Source organism: Ursus arctos, unplaced genomic scaffold (assembly GCF_023065955.2).
Source record: "Ursus arctos isolate Adak ecotype North America unplaced genomic scaffold, UrsArc2.0 scaffold_34, whole genome shotgun sequence".
NCBI lineage: Eukaryota > Metazoa > Chordata > Mammalia > Carnivora > Ursidae > Ursus > Ursus arctos.
The window spans coordinates 3,352,820-3,367,421 of NW_026623030.1; the positions used below are offsets into that span (position 1 = coordinate 3,352,820).

General features: G+C 49.9%; 1 protein-coding gene across 1 annotated transcript in view; it reads right to left on the reverse strand.

Moving 5' to 3' along the window:
* The window catches only part of PI4KA (phosphatidylinositol 4-kinase alpha), a 119,817-nt gene that overhangs the window by 24,289 nt on the left and 80,926 nt on the right, over positions 1–14,602 (reverse strand). The window contains exons 25-32 of the mRNA XM_026487827.4: positions 14,431–14,555; positions 13,232–13,313; positions 12,903–12,986; positions 11,675–11,764; positions 9,140–9,259; positions 6,383–6,475; positions 5,001–5,157; positions 4,636–4,763 (exon numbers count right to left, since the gene is read on the reverse strand). Coding sequence (XP_026343612.1) covers positions 4,636–4,763; positions 5,001–5,157; positions 6,383–6,475; positions 9,140–9,259; positions 11,675–11,764; positions 12,903–12,986; positions 13,232–13,313; positions 14,431–14,555 — 879 coding nt within the window. The remainder of the gene's footprint in view (positions 1–4,635; positions 4,764–5,000; positions 5,158–6,382; positions 6,476–9,139; positions 9,260–11,674; positions 11,765–12,902; positions 12,987–13,231; positions 13,314–14,430; positions 14,556–14,602) is intronic.

Genomic DNA, 14,602 nt, shown 5'->3' on the forward strand with positions numbered 1-14,602 from the left:
GCAGTGAACGAGACAAACACCCACCCAGTCTACGGCAGGGCCACAGATGGCAAGAGAAGTAAGATATAGATATCAGACACTGATCAAAGCTAAGGGGAAAACAGAGCCATGAAGGGGCTTGGAAGAACAAATGGATGTATGTGTGTGACATTCTAGACGAGTTGTAGGAGAGATGTAGGAGTGAGGCATGCAGCTTTCTGGCTGCCTGAAAGAAGCATGGCCAAGAGAGGGAACAGCTTAAAGCAGGAACATGCCTGGAGGGCAGGGGTAGCAGGGACCCCAGTGTGCCTAGAGCAGGGCAGGCAAGGGGAGAAGAGGGGGACGAAGCTGAGGTGGCAGAGGGGCCTTGCAGATCGTAGAAGTACGTGTGCCTTCTACTCTGAGTGAGCATGGGCAGCGCTGACAGGTCTGGGGCACAGGAGGGACCTAATGTGACCCATATTTTGCTGACTCACTCTGTGTATGTGTGGAGAAGGCAGAGAGGGCCCAGGTGGAAGCAGGGAGGCCAGCGGCTGCCTTGCTAGTTGAGGGGACATGAAAAAGATTGGGGCCAGGAGGAAACCGTTGGGATGCTGGTAAGTGGTCAGTTTCTAGATATACTTTAAAGGTAGAAAGGTAATCTGACAGGATTTTCTGAGGATCATTTGTGGGAAGTGGAAAAGGGGGCATCAGGGATGGTGGTAAGGATTTTGTCTGAGCAGAGGGAAGAACTAAGTTGGCATTCACAGAGATTCGGAGGCAGGTGGGTGGAGGCTAGTTCATTTGTTTTGGGTCATGAATTTGAGCATCATACCAAGGGATCAGAGGTCTCTCCCATCTTAGTGGGATACAGGCCCAGACTCTCACAAAAAGGGTTTTCATGCTGAGATGAGCCCAACAAACTCATAGCTCTCTCTCTCCAGGAATGCAGAAGACATCAGGATACCATCAGCAATTGTCTCTAAAGTTGGAGTTAAGAATGATTTTTGGTTTTTTTTGTTACACTCCTATCTTCCAACTTCTCTGTCGTGAACATACATGGCTTTTATAATAGAAACAATTAAAAACCAGAAGCCAACAATACAAAAGACAGAAAAACAAAAGTTAAAAGTCTTCCCAAAATGTTGCTGGGCCTGGACAACAGGTCCTTACAGAGGCAGGGACAGGGAGTGTGAGGAGACAGATGGCCTTCAGTCCAAGTGAACAGCAAGAATGGTCTGGAGGATATGAAAAAAACCAGTCTTATCTGTTGGATTGCTGAGGAGTGTCAGATGAAAAAGCCACGAAGAACTGGTTTACAGAGACTTTACCGGGAAGCAGGAAGCTCTAGCAGCTCATGGACCAGTGCTGGGTCTGGACACAAGTGAGTGGACAAGGCCTGTCAAGGCTGAGAGACCTGAAGCCAGCAGAGCTACTGCTGATGGCAGGGGCAGGGGCAGGGGAATTGGATCAGAGTCTGAAAGACCCCAAATGAAACAGCAATTTGTTTGGCATAAAAATTCTTTCATGACCCCTCTTCTAATTTTGATGGGGCAGAAAAAAAGGGAAGTGAAGGTGGAGTGAAAAGTAGGAAGAATCCATCTTTTTGCCCAGACTGACCCTTCAGGGGTAGGCGTCAGTGACCCTCATTTTAGTCACTCAACAAAAGAAAGGCCTATTTTCTAGGAAAGTAAAACAGCAATGCTCCTCAGGCTCCACTGCTTTTCTATACACAAAGTCTAGAACACACAAAAACATTTGATACACTAAAGAAAAAAAAATCAGCGACCCACAGAAACAGTCCCACAGATAACCCTGATACTAGAACAGACCAGATAAGGATTTTAAAATAAATATTTAAATACAACCAAATATTTATAGGTAAAGATGGAAAAACTAGATGAAGACACAGAGAATCTCAGCAGAGAAATACCAACTATCAAACAGAAACAGAAATTCTAGATCTGAGAATCATGATATCTGAGATAAAATATATATAAGATGGCTTAACAACAGAAGGAATAAAGCATCAGAAAAAAGCAGTGAACTGGAAGACAGACCAATTAAAATGAACCAAAATGAAATGAGAGAGAGACAGAAAAGTGAAAAGCACTGCAGAGAACATTAATGATCTGTGGGACAATATGAAGTCACCAACATATGTGTGTGTAATTAGAATCCCCAAATGAGACAAGATGGAGAAACGGGGGAAAATATTTAAAGAAATATTGGCCTAATTTTCCAAGTTTGATGAAAAACCCTAAATCTCTAAATTTAAGCAGCCCAATAAACCCCAAGGGGACAAATACACAGAAAATCACATATCATAGTCAAACTACTAAAAATCAAAGATGAGGGGCGCCTGGGTGGCACAGCGGTTAAGCGTCTGCCTTTGGCTCAGGGCATGATCCCGGCGTTATGGGATCGAGCCCCACATCAGGCTCCTCTGCTGTGAGCCTGCTTCTTCCTCTCCCACTCCCCCTGCTTGTGCTCCCTCTCTCGCTGGTTGTCTCTGTCAAATAAATAAAATCTTAAAAAAATAAAATAAAAATAAAAATCAAAGATGAAAGGAAACATCCTAAAAGCAGCCAAAAGGAAAAACTAAACAAACAATAGCACCTTCTGAGGAACAGTGATAAGAATGACTGCTAAATTCTCCCTGGAAACAATGCAAGCCAGTAGACAATAGGTGTACTTAACATGCTAAAAGCGACAAAAGGAAAGAAAAAACCTGTAAACCCAGGATCCTAGATCCAGGAAAAATATCCATATGCATAAAAAATGAAGATGAACTAAAGCGGAGAGAATTTATTCCAGCAGAGCTGAACTACGGGCAATGCTGAGGGAATTTCTTTGGGCTGAAGAGAACAATTGAATCTGAGTCTACAGGAAGACTTGAAGAGTGTGAGAAATGGAAAATATCTGGACAAATGCATAAGGCTTTTAAAAAAGTCCTTTTCTTAATTTCTTTGAAAGGCTTTTGACTTTTTAAAAATTTTATTTTTAAAGATTTTATTTATTTATTTGAGAGACAGAGAGAGAGAAGGCATGAGCGGGGGAGGGGCAGAGGAAGAGGGACAGGAACAAGCAGACTCCCCTCCAAGTGAGGAGCCTGACGTGGGGCTTGACCTAGGACCCCAAGATCAAGATCTGCGCCGAAGTGAGATGCTTAACTGACTGAGCTACCCAGGCGCCCTGGCTTTTGACTTTTAGAACAAAAATAACACTATTCTAAGGCATATAACATATGCAGCAGTAAAATAGATGAAAACCAAAGAAGGGGCACACGGCTGTATATGACAACAATGGCAGATCGCTGTCAGTGCAGAATCTTCTACCTGGCAATGATAACAGCCACCATCACAACAGCGTTAGTATTTACTAACAGATCGCTATGTTCTGGGTACTGTTCCTGGCCTGTGAGGTGAATTAAGCCATTCAATCTCCATCTCAGCTCTATGTCATTGGTGCCCGTGCTATTATTCTCATTATATAAATGAGGAGCATTGCCCTGGAGTCAGAGCCCCTACAGGCCGCAACAGGACTCTCATAGGCCCTTCTGCATGCTCCCTGATGTGAGCTGCCTGGCCAGGCTGAAAACCGAGGGCCTACCTTAGTTCCACAGAGAAAGGGTCCAGGAGGCACTGGTGAGCCCAGAGCCCCAGCTGACTCCCTCTTCTGAGAGACAGCCATCAGTGCCTCTTCCTGACCAGGTAATTTCCCATGGAAGCCAACTGGACCAAAACATTTCCCCAAACTCTGAATGGTGTGCCCAAAAAAACTCCATGCAGTTATAACATCCAGGCAAACGTGAGGTATGATGATTACTGCCACCACCAGCACCTGCCTGGAACATTCTAATTCTATCTTTGGAAATATTCCATTTTCCTTGGAACAAGAAAAAGAAAATACCCCCTTTTGACCACCTATCTCAAGTCATCTTTAGAAACACAGAAAAAATGCCAAATTCCCTGTTACAAAAATTAACGAGATCTTTGAAAAATACAACAGCTCTTAGATATTCACCCAATCAGTTGAAAGGACGTATATGACCTTGCCTCGGGGCCTCCTCCAGTAGCAACTTTAGAAATATGGATATCAGGAAGACTGCCCCTCCCAAAGTTAGCAGGCCAAGAGAAATGGTTGTGGACAACTAGGACTTCTCCCAATCATGGCCCATGTGTTCCACTCTCAGAGAAATGGCTCCCTCTACTGAGCTTTTGAGAAACAACAACTTCCAGGAGCTGGTAGGATCCTTTTTTTTTTTTTTTTTTTAAGATTTTATTTATTTATTTGACAGAGATAGAGACAGTCAGCCAGAGAGGGAACACAAGCAGGGGGAGTGGGAGAGGAAGAAGCAGGCTCATAGAGGAGGAGCCTGATGTGGGGCTCGATCCCACAACGCCAGGATCACGCCCTGAGCCAAAGGCAGACGCTCAACCGCTGTGCCACCCAGGCGCCCCTGGTAGGATCATTTTAACATACATTCCCTGTCATCTCTGAGACAGGCTAGTGGTCAGGTATTAATATCACAATCTTACAGATAAGGAGATTGAAGGCCCAGAGGGTGAGGGGATCGCCTGGGGTTTCCAAGCTTGTCAGCTGAGCAGCCAGGTCAAGCTCTCTCCTTCTTTCACCAGCCCCACCCTCACGAGCTGAACATAGCCAGTGTCCTACCGGTACTTCCACTCCGTTCTTGCCAGCCAGCAGCCACTCCCAGCAGGCCAGGGCAGTCTCCATGCCATGCTCGTTGAACATCCGGAGGGGACCCCAACACAGATGATGAAGGAGCTGTGGGTCACAGTCTGCAACCAGACACATACTGTTCAGAAAAAGCACTAAACACAGACTGAACCCTTTGCTTGCCTCCCCAGGTAAACAAGACAGAGCACCAGGTGGGCCAACGATGGTCTTTTGTTTACTTCTACCCCTGAGAGACACCACACAGATCTCTACTGGGGGAGCCCCCGCTCACTAAGGAGAACAAAGGTAAACACTCATTTCCAAACAAACCCAGAGCCCCCGGCGCCTCTGCCCATTACCTTTGCTGCTGATGAGCATTGCTGTCAGCTTGAACATAGCCTGCGTGTAGTGCGGAGGACTGCTGAGGTCTAACGCTGTATTCAGCTCCTGGACCATCATTTTGTTCAGGTCCGATATCTGGCCTGTGGCATCTGAGAACCGAATCATTCCATACACCTGCAAGAAGCAAACTTGTCAAGAGGCACATGTCATCCACGCACACGGACAAGGCCTGACCAGAGCGTCACTATCTCAAACGAGAGCTTGTGTGTGTAGAGAGTGACAGGCTCATTTCAATGAAGCTACCATTGCTCACACTTTGGGGGAACTTCTCTTTTAGCAATGCATATTGGCATTCCCTTCATTCTAGATGGTCCTTGAAGGCAGAGACCTGGTCTTGCCAATTTTACATTCAGCACTGAATCCGGGGTCTGAACCACAGTAGGGTTGCATGATGTGGACTGATTAAATACAGTTCTTTCAGAGTCAATTAATGACTCAAACGAGAAGACCAGCCTCACTATTCTTAAAGTTGCACATCATTTTTTCCCCCAACAAAAGCATGCTGCTCTCTTATCTACCAGACTTGACTATATAGAAAGGATCTGACTCCTTCCAAAATCAAACCTACTGTCAAAGACAGACTTCCTCCCACCACCGGGGTGTTCAAAATAGGTGGAACAGGCCCTCAGAGCAATTCCCAGCACCTGGGAATGTAGGGTCAGTGGCAGTCTAGGGTCAGAGACCAGGGGCCCCCCTGCTGAGGGCCCACAGGAAGAGAAAGAGCAACTGCTAGAATGAGGAAGTCGTACGGAGGGGGGGACCCCACTTAGACGAGGCACCGATGGAATCGCAGGGGCCTCTGAAATGGTGTAGACGAGCTTCTGTGTTTTATAGATTCAGAAACTGAGGCCCCCAAGAGGTGAAGTAACTTGCCAGGCCGAGCTAAAGTGTGGCATGGTGGGAGAAAGCCCTCATGGTGAGATGTGGTTCCCAATCCAGCTCTGCTTATGTGACCTTGGCAGGTTACTTTATTTCGAGTTTCCTTATCTGTAACGTTGGAATAATAGTACATAAACCTCACCAACTGCCCCGATAGTGCACGGCACTCAACAAATGTTTGCTACCACTTAAAAAAAAAAAAAAAAAAAAGAAGTCCGAGAAACAGGATGCTTCAGCATGGCGGGAGTGTGTGTATGTGGAATCGCCCTCCTGCAGCAGTGGTGAGTGGCCACATACATGCTCCAGACGGTGCTGGTGAGGCCCAGGGCCCATGCTTTCAAGTCCCCCTAAAATGACCGAGTTCCAGACCCCGAGTGCATTTTCCACTGGGTGGGAGCTGACTGACATCAGAGCAAGAGGACACCTCGACGGCCCTGGGACACAAGGGCAGGAGAAGTACCTCGCCCGCGTAGCGGTTGCGTAGATTCAGGGATGCCATGAAGTTGGAGTAATCTTTCTTCACACAGGCCGGGCGCTCTGTTAGCTGAGTTGCCTACAGACAAATATCAAGAATTATTTCAGGCCATTGCCATATGTTTTTCTCATGTTCACCATGGCTAAGTCTAAGTCCAATTAAGAAGTCAAGTTTGGATCCAGGGGTTATTAAAAATCTTCAGTGCTAGCAAGCTAATAAAACAAAATACTTTAGAACAGCCTCCAGTCTGATACGTCCCATGGAAAAAAGATGAAAAAAAATCTTAAAAGTATGAAAAATTTTCTCTGGAAGGCAGCTTGTGATATAGCTTCAATTTCCCGCCCTGATTGCTTTCATCCCCAGTGGTGAGCAGACCTTTGCAAAAGACATAATCACCAGATCATTGTGAAAATCATCGTAACCTACAATGAAAATGCTGTGAAGTTAGTGCTCCCGGGCTGTCTCCTCTGTGAGTGTGTGCTGGTGTGTGAATGTGACTTGAAGATGGTGAAGGGTGAGGTTGAGAGCATGGTGTCAGAGTAAGCAAAAGCCAGCAGGGGCTCAGAGACACCCAATAGCTGCCACCAGTCTAATGCGGGTCTAACAGCAGAAGACAAAAGGGGCGTACCCTTGAGTACAGAGGCAGGCCACAGAAAGGGGAAAGTATTTGCAGATCACGCCTCCCACCTCCTCTGCTTCAGCTTCAGCACCCCAGCCCACCTCCCATCCCTTGGAGTCCTGAGGACTGCTCTCCCTAACCCTGGCTGGTCACTGCTACCATGCTCTCCAGCTATCGTGCTGCCCAGCATCGTCTAAGACTATGAACATGCACCAAGGATGACCCCTTTCCATTTCCCTTTAGCACCTTTTACTACAAGCCAACACAACCTATCCACTTCTTGACATACGGATGTTACTGGGGAAATGAATCTCTCAACTGTTGAATTTTGAGGGATTGTTTTTTTGGGGAGGGAGCAAGTGGTTGGGTAGAAAGACGGTCAGGGGAAGAAAATATGAAATTTGGGGGAAAAAACCATAAGAACAAAGATACATGATGTTCTCCTAAAATTATTAAGCTAGTTTATTTTTCAAAAGGCCACGTAAAATTGCTTTATGTTTTTTGGAGACAGTGTGGGCTGTGGCATCAAGCAGGCCTGCACTGAAACCTAGCCCTGCCACCAACCAGCTATGAGGCCCTAGAGAGGTCGCTTGCTGTCCCTTAGCCTGAATATACTCCCCTGCAAAATGGGGAAAACAGTGGCCTTCTCACCAGGCAGAATTGCGTTCAGGCTCAGGCAGCAACTGCATTGGCAGGCCGCAGTGCAGGCCACCACCTCCATCCTCTGGGTAACTACTCTGACTGCTCCGGCTCACGTGCCTGGTGCACTGTGACGTGGAGAACGACCCTGCAGGGCTTTCTTGACAGTCTCGATGCAGCACAACCCACCAGCCTGTAATCATGCTTCTGAAACAGCCCCCTGGGAGGGGTGCTTCCCTGAGTGCCATGTGATGGGGAGAGGTCACTCTGGGGGCCAGAATGCTTCTGTGCTTTTCATGGAGCAGGGGCAGCTTGGCCAGGATCTCCAGTACAACCAACAGTCAGAAGACACCAATGAATATATTCTTTCTTCTTTGGAAACAGAAAAGGGAAAACCAAACCTAAATCTCTTTTTCTAAAGAAACAGATTTAAATCTTTTAGGCAAAATTGACCTCTTACAAGCCAGGTGGCTAGAGCCTATAAGAGGACCAGGAGTTGTCAAATGCATTCTGAGTAGTCCCCAATTCTGGCCTCTGCTTGTGTCCTCCAAGTGGTGGAGAGACCCAGGTCAGGGAGCTCATCTCATGCCAGTGGGCCTGGCCTGTCAGCCGAGGGTGCGCTAGCTGTGTCTGCAGACGCTGGTGTCTTCAGAGAACATGGAGTGACCTCTGGTGAGAGCTCCAAGGAGGGCATGGGACGTGAGAAGACACTGGCTACCTCTGGCACTTCCCCAGGCCCACCACAGAGGCTGAGGGCCCTCAGTTCTGCCTAATGGACTCCCTTCTTCCCACTGAGAGTCATGGCCATGGTGAGAAGTCACAGGGCCATCCTCCCTCCCTGGTGCTCAGCCTCTGTACCCCTGCCCTATCACGTCCTTAAAAGACAGGTGGGAGCCTCCCCACCTCCCCGTCCTGAGAGAGTTAAGAAGCACAGAGTTAAGAAGCCTACAGCTATACCTGATTGGGACAGACAGACGCTGTGCTAGGCCCTAAGTCTGGGAGACACCACCATGCAATGCTGCCAGACAGATCACCTGTTGTCAGTCTGTTGCTTCACTACTAAACTTTGATTTAACTACGAAATACTCTAAAGGAATCCTGAGCAGAACAAGACAAAGCTGAAGATACGTATGCACGTGCGCTCTGGCACCGGCCGAAACAGGAAAATCCAGCGAATGTTTCCAATCAACATGGCTGTAAGATAATGCTGACCATGTCTCCCAGAGCTCAGTTTCCTTCCTTGTGGATACACAGAAATCCAAATCTGATATCATTAATGAATCAAGAAAACACAGTAATGTTCTACTGCCCAACTCTGTCTGAACTTGGGACTCTGATCCGCCGACTGCCAGCACAGCTGTGCGTGTGACACGTGGGGGCCCAGGTGCTTTTGGGAAAAGCGCCACATCAGCTCTGGTCTTTCCCTCCCCCTGCGGCTCCCAGGGCTGAAGGAGATTCCTGCTCCCCAGAAGACGCACACATACCCCAAGAGTGGTGTTCTGCTTGTTGTAGCCGGCAAAGTGAAGGATGCTTTCGGTGGCCATGGCCAGCCCCGTGTGCTGGGACAGTCCTGACACCCAGTTCTGATGCTTGTTCAGATATTCCTGAAGTCAGACAAAAAAGGGCTGTTTTATTTTCAAGGTATGTGAAGGAGTAAACACTGGTTCCGACGTTGGGTCCGTGCCTTGCTGTGGGAACGTCAGTCAGTCAAAGCCCTCTCTGTGACAGGCTACTGCTCATGTGTGAACGAGGATGATTCACCCAGAGTGGCCGGCACACACACCAAACGTGAGAGGACCGCTTATTCTTTTAGCACATTCTTGCTGACAATCTGCCCCCGGCCAAGTGCCGTGCTCCCCAGAACACAGAGCGGCAGAGTCCTGGTCCTGCTGTCAACATGCGGGCAGGTCTCCTTCCAGAGCAGCCCTGCTGTGAAGGGGCAGCCTGACGGGCAGCAGGAAGGCAGAGCAAGGACCTGAGTCTGCCCAGCCAACCGGTGGAGGGGATGCTGGGGCAAAGGGACACCTGGCAGGGCTGGGAGATGTGAAAAGGCCTTCTGCTCTGGGGACCATCAGGGGTCAGGGGTCAGCACTGCAGAAGCAGCAAACACAAGGGGCTAGATGGTAGGTGGCAAGCCTGGGCCAGAGATAGGCCAGGTTCGAAAGGCCTTGTGTGCCGGGTGAGGGAGTTCAGGGCGGGAAGTCACAGGACTTCCCTCAGGAAAGTGCACGAGCACTGACTTACAAAACTGTGTCACTGGTTTTGGAGCGTTCATGGAGCCCCCAAAACCCAACCATGGACCCCATGGTGATGGGGAATGGCTAATGAGCAGAGGTAGTGGGGAGGTGCGCTGGGCAGATTTGCTACAGACACTGGCCCGCCATGGTGGGCGGCAGGGAGGATGGTTCAGGACAGGCTGAGGCTGCCCACAGGAAGCCCAGGCAGGATGGGGACACTACGGTTGGGCAGTGAGGGCCGGATGGCAGGTGGGGTGGGGTTCAGATGGACTAGATGTGCAGGGGGAAGGGAAACAGGGCTTGGGGCAACACCAAGGGGAGGCCTGGTAGAAGCATCAAGACCAGTGCAAACCTCTGCATCTTCCACTCCCTTCCCAGGCCACGCTTCAAGAAATACATAGCTCTCCCTATTATAGGCTTTTGTTTCATGAACCTTTTTAGAAATGAAAGGGGGCTTCCCCTCTTTAGACCTTAGCCTTGGGGAGCTGAGGCCCCTCTCCTCCATGTGAACCTATATATATTTCCTAAAGATGAACAGTTTGAGAAAGTATATATATATATTTCCTAAAGATGAACAGTTTGAGAAAGTGCCCCAGCCTAAAGAGTACCAGTGTTTCCACTAGACACTGACAGCTGTCAAGCTACAGGCATGGCCTAGTTACAAGGCCCACCTCTAGGGGTGCCTGGGGGCTCAGTTGTTAAGGGTCTGCCTTCGGCTCAGGGTGTGATCCCAGGGCTCTGGGATGGAGCCCCGCATCAGGCTCCCTGCTCTTCTGGAAGCCTGCGTCTTCCTCTCCCATTCCCCCTGCTTGTGTTCCCTCTCTCGCTGTCTGTCTCTCTCTCTGTGTCAAATAAATAAACAAACAAACAAAAAAAGAAGGCCCACCTCTGCGCAGCTTAGCTGCTGGGTGCCTAATGGAGGGTTCCTTTTTTTTTCTTTCATTTCCCCAATTGCTCTAACCTCACTGCTCCAACACCTTTGTGGAAGGAGGAACAGTACAGGGTGCTAGGCACCGCCACTGGGCTCTTGCAAAATGCATTTCCAAACAGCCTCCAAGGCTCTTGGGGCTAGCTGTTCTGTCCTTCCTGGACTCCAGACCCAGAAACATTTTGGAACTAGGTTTATCCTGACGAGTGTTGCTGAGGTCAACTTGACACGCTTCTCTTCTATTAAGCCAGATTTCTTCTACTGGGATTTTTCTTATCTTTCATCCCTTTTGAGGTGACTTTTTCCTCTCACATATTGTGGTATTTTTGGTCCATCTCTGCTTGACCGGAACAATGGCTCACCTTGCAGTTGTTTGTGCTCGCGAGCCAGTGCTTTGGTCTGAAAAGGCTCACATGCCACTCCACATGCACCTGGACAGGGCTCCACCGGGACAGCAGCCTCACCCCAGCTCCGGCGTTTGGCAGAGGCGCTGCGGCTGGACTGCCAGGCCTCCCTGCGCATCATGTCGCCTCTGCCCGTCTTGTAAGCAGCCCCAAGTCCTACCATAAACCTGGCACCTAACTGGTGTGAGTGGCCAGGTTCCCTGGGCCCGCCTGCCCACGGATCCCACTGCACCTGCCCCCCTCACCCACGACCAGCACCCTTACCCCCCAAGGTGTACCCAGAGCAGCCTCTGAGGCTTCTGTTATTCTTAGGCACTAGACTAATGTTTTTGGTCTGTGTTTATTCACACTAGTGCTATTTGTATTTCAGGTTTGCTGTGTCTGTGAAAGCTCTCTGGATCACTGGAAGGAGCATAACAAAATTGCTTTTTGGTGCTTTCAGGGAAGTACCTGTAAGTGGGACTTGGTGACTGTAGGGGCCCACTTCATCGCCTCCTGCAGGATCATTCCACAGCGCGCAGCAAAGTCCTTCACGATGCTCTGGAAGAGGGTGTAATCAAGCTGAGGTCAGTGTATTTGGGCTGTCAGAGGATGCCAGCTAGACTGTAGTTAGCTTCTGTCAGGGGCTGAAGTGCATCCCCCTAAAACCCACGTGTTGAAGCCCTAGCCCCTCAGAATGTGACAGCATTTGGAGATGGAGCCTTTAAAGAGGTGATTACAGTGAAATGGCATCGTATGGGTGGGTCCTCATTCAATCTGACTGGGGTCCTCCAAAAAGGAGGAGATTCGGACACAGGCACAGAGGGAAGACGTGAGGACACAAGAACACAACAGACATCTAAAAGCCAAGGAAAGAGGCTTCTGAAGAAACTAACCCTGCCGACACCTTGATCTCAGACTTCCAGGCCCCAGAACTGTGAAAAAATAAATTTCTGTTGTCTAAGCCACTCAGTCTGTGGCACTTAGTCATGGCAACCCTAGCAAATGATTACAGTGATCATGTTCCAACCCCAAGGCTCTGGGTAGGGGTACAGACAGCCTGGTCTGTAATCCTGGCGTAAGGTGGCAGGGTCTACACTCAGTGCTTCACACGGCCACTGTGGGGGCCTCATCACCGTGTGGGGAACTTCCTGCTGGCAGCTGGTATGGCTGGAGGCCCCGAGGCTGGAACATGACCCGGCCCCAGGTCTCAGCTGAGCTTCGATCTGCCGCAGCGAGGGCTCCGAGTCAGACCTCGCACAGCACATCCTCCTTACCCGGAGCTACTTCCTCCATCTATTTCCCACAGTGCCGCACAAAGCCGAAGTCATGTTACTCAACTACCACAATGAGAGTCTGCACACCTCACAGCAGTGAAGCTCGTCTGACAGTCATGCTTGCTTGTGCAGCTTTGAGACATTATGAACTGACAGGTAGCTGAGCCAAGAAAGGGCACAGAGTCAGCACGGCTTAGGGGCAGGAGCAGGCCGGGCAGGCAGACCAACCTGGGAGTGAGTCAGCACCGCGCTCATATTGTGTGACCCTGACAACCGAGCCTTTCTTACTTGTGGGCTGGGGCCCACAGTGCTCACACCTCAAACTGCTGGGGACCAAATGACACAATGTGTGCAACGCGCGGCCCTGACACTGGAGAGGGCAATGCAAATGGCCCTTAATAAGGGGATGGTTGCCAGCCTACCTCTCGGGCTTCATAGGTGTCCGGAACAGTAATCCGATAGGGGGCATCAGGGATGTCGTAGTATGGCTGGTCCTTGTGAATGTCCTGAAAACACAACAAGGCTCCCTCTTCCAAACCGCCTTCCCCGCGCACCTCTGCAGAGCTGGGCCTCCAGCTCACACTGGGCAGCAGTGTGTTTGCTTCCCTTCCCCATACTTGTCTGGTCTGTGATGGACTTCCAAACTTGCTGCAGCTCATTGGGAAAGGCCAGGGTGGGATCTGGGGTCCCCACCCCCCATGTGGCCACTTGTAGCATAAATTAGGCTCAGGCTTAAGGCAGGGACACTCACAGCACTCAGCGACAGTGACAGGGTCTGGAGGATGTCCAGCATGGTCTTCAGCACTGTCCCGCTCCAGAGCAAGTGGGGAAACCTACACCAAGAGCCATGTCTCAGGGTCTGGGAACCAAATCTTCAGCTCCTTAAAGTGCCGCCTCGAGGGGTGGGGTGGGGTGGGGTGAGGTAGGAGCCCCACCTCCTATTGCCCAGCTGAGGGTCAGAGGAGGTCAGGAGGCCTCCTAAGCAGGGTACTCAATCAGAAACACCCCCAGTCCCACTCTTCAGGGCCCAAGCATGACTCCACGTGACCTGCTCTCAACCAGACACCAATCGTCTTGGTTATACATTGGTCAGGCCACACTCCCTCACTCCCCAAAGTGACCCTCCCTGTTTTTGACCAGGGCTTCTTAATGTTTTCATGTGATGGCACAAATAGAAAATGGTGGTATTTGCATGACACCCTGGGGCAAAGAGAAGAAGCTGCTCCTAAATGCGGTGGTCAGTGTTGAGGGGAGCCAACTCTGCACACCTGGGACTCATCGTGGCCCACTGCTTAGGAGGTCCAGCTCAGACACATGTCATACGTGTGTTGCACTTGCTTTCTGGCCCTGCCTAGACCAGGCACACAGCACCTCCAGCATGGCTGTTTGCTGCCTCTGGCCATTATACGGCAGACAGGCGGGCCCAGCCCACCTCTGAGGGTTCTCATCCATGTGGGGGCGTGTCCCATGACAGTCTGTTTGGCTCCCAGCACAGAGAGCCTGGAGTGGAAAAGGATCCATGTGGGCTCTCCTTCCTCTCTGAGGAGCCTGGAAGACACTGATTTGACCAGGCACCTCTGACTGGGCTCTGGGGTGGGAGATGTCACTTAGGATGGCTGTGAGCTTCCCAGAGTGAGCCCAGAGAGGCCCTGCAGCAGAGGAGGGTGGGATGCAGAGACACAGGCAGGTGACACCCCTTGTCAGGAGATGCACTGTAAGTAACATCAATAGCTCAGAATAAGTGGAGGTTTCAGGACCAAACTTCAGACCCTGTAGCAAATTCCATGACATCCTGAGGGAGGCTGCATTGCCACCTGAGAGTTTAAATTCTGACTCCAATTTTTCTGCACTGATAGTGTAAGAATGGTTCTTCCCTACATTCCGAATCGAGAAGTTCACACACACACACACACGCACACACACAGAGCATCAGAAGGCAAGCGAGCTTACTTATCCACCAGACCAGACAGATACTTGTCCGCTACCCTCCGTATCCTCTTGTGAATGTGGTTGAAGTTCACTAACAGAAACTGCGCGTGCCGCTCCAGCTCCTGCTCATTCTCCTTGGTCTTAGCCTGGAGATTCAGAAGAGACAGCTACAACAGGTGCCTTCCACGTGCCT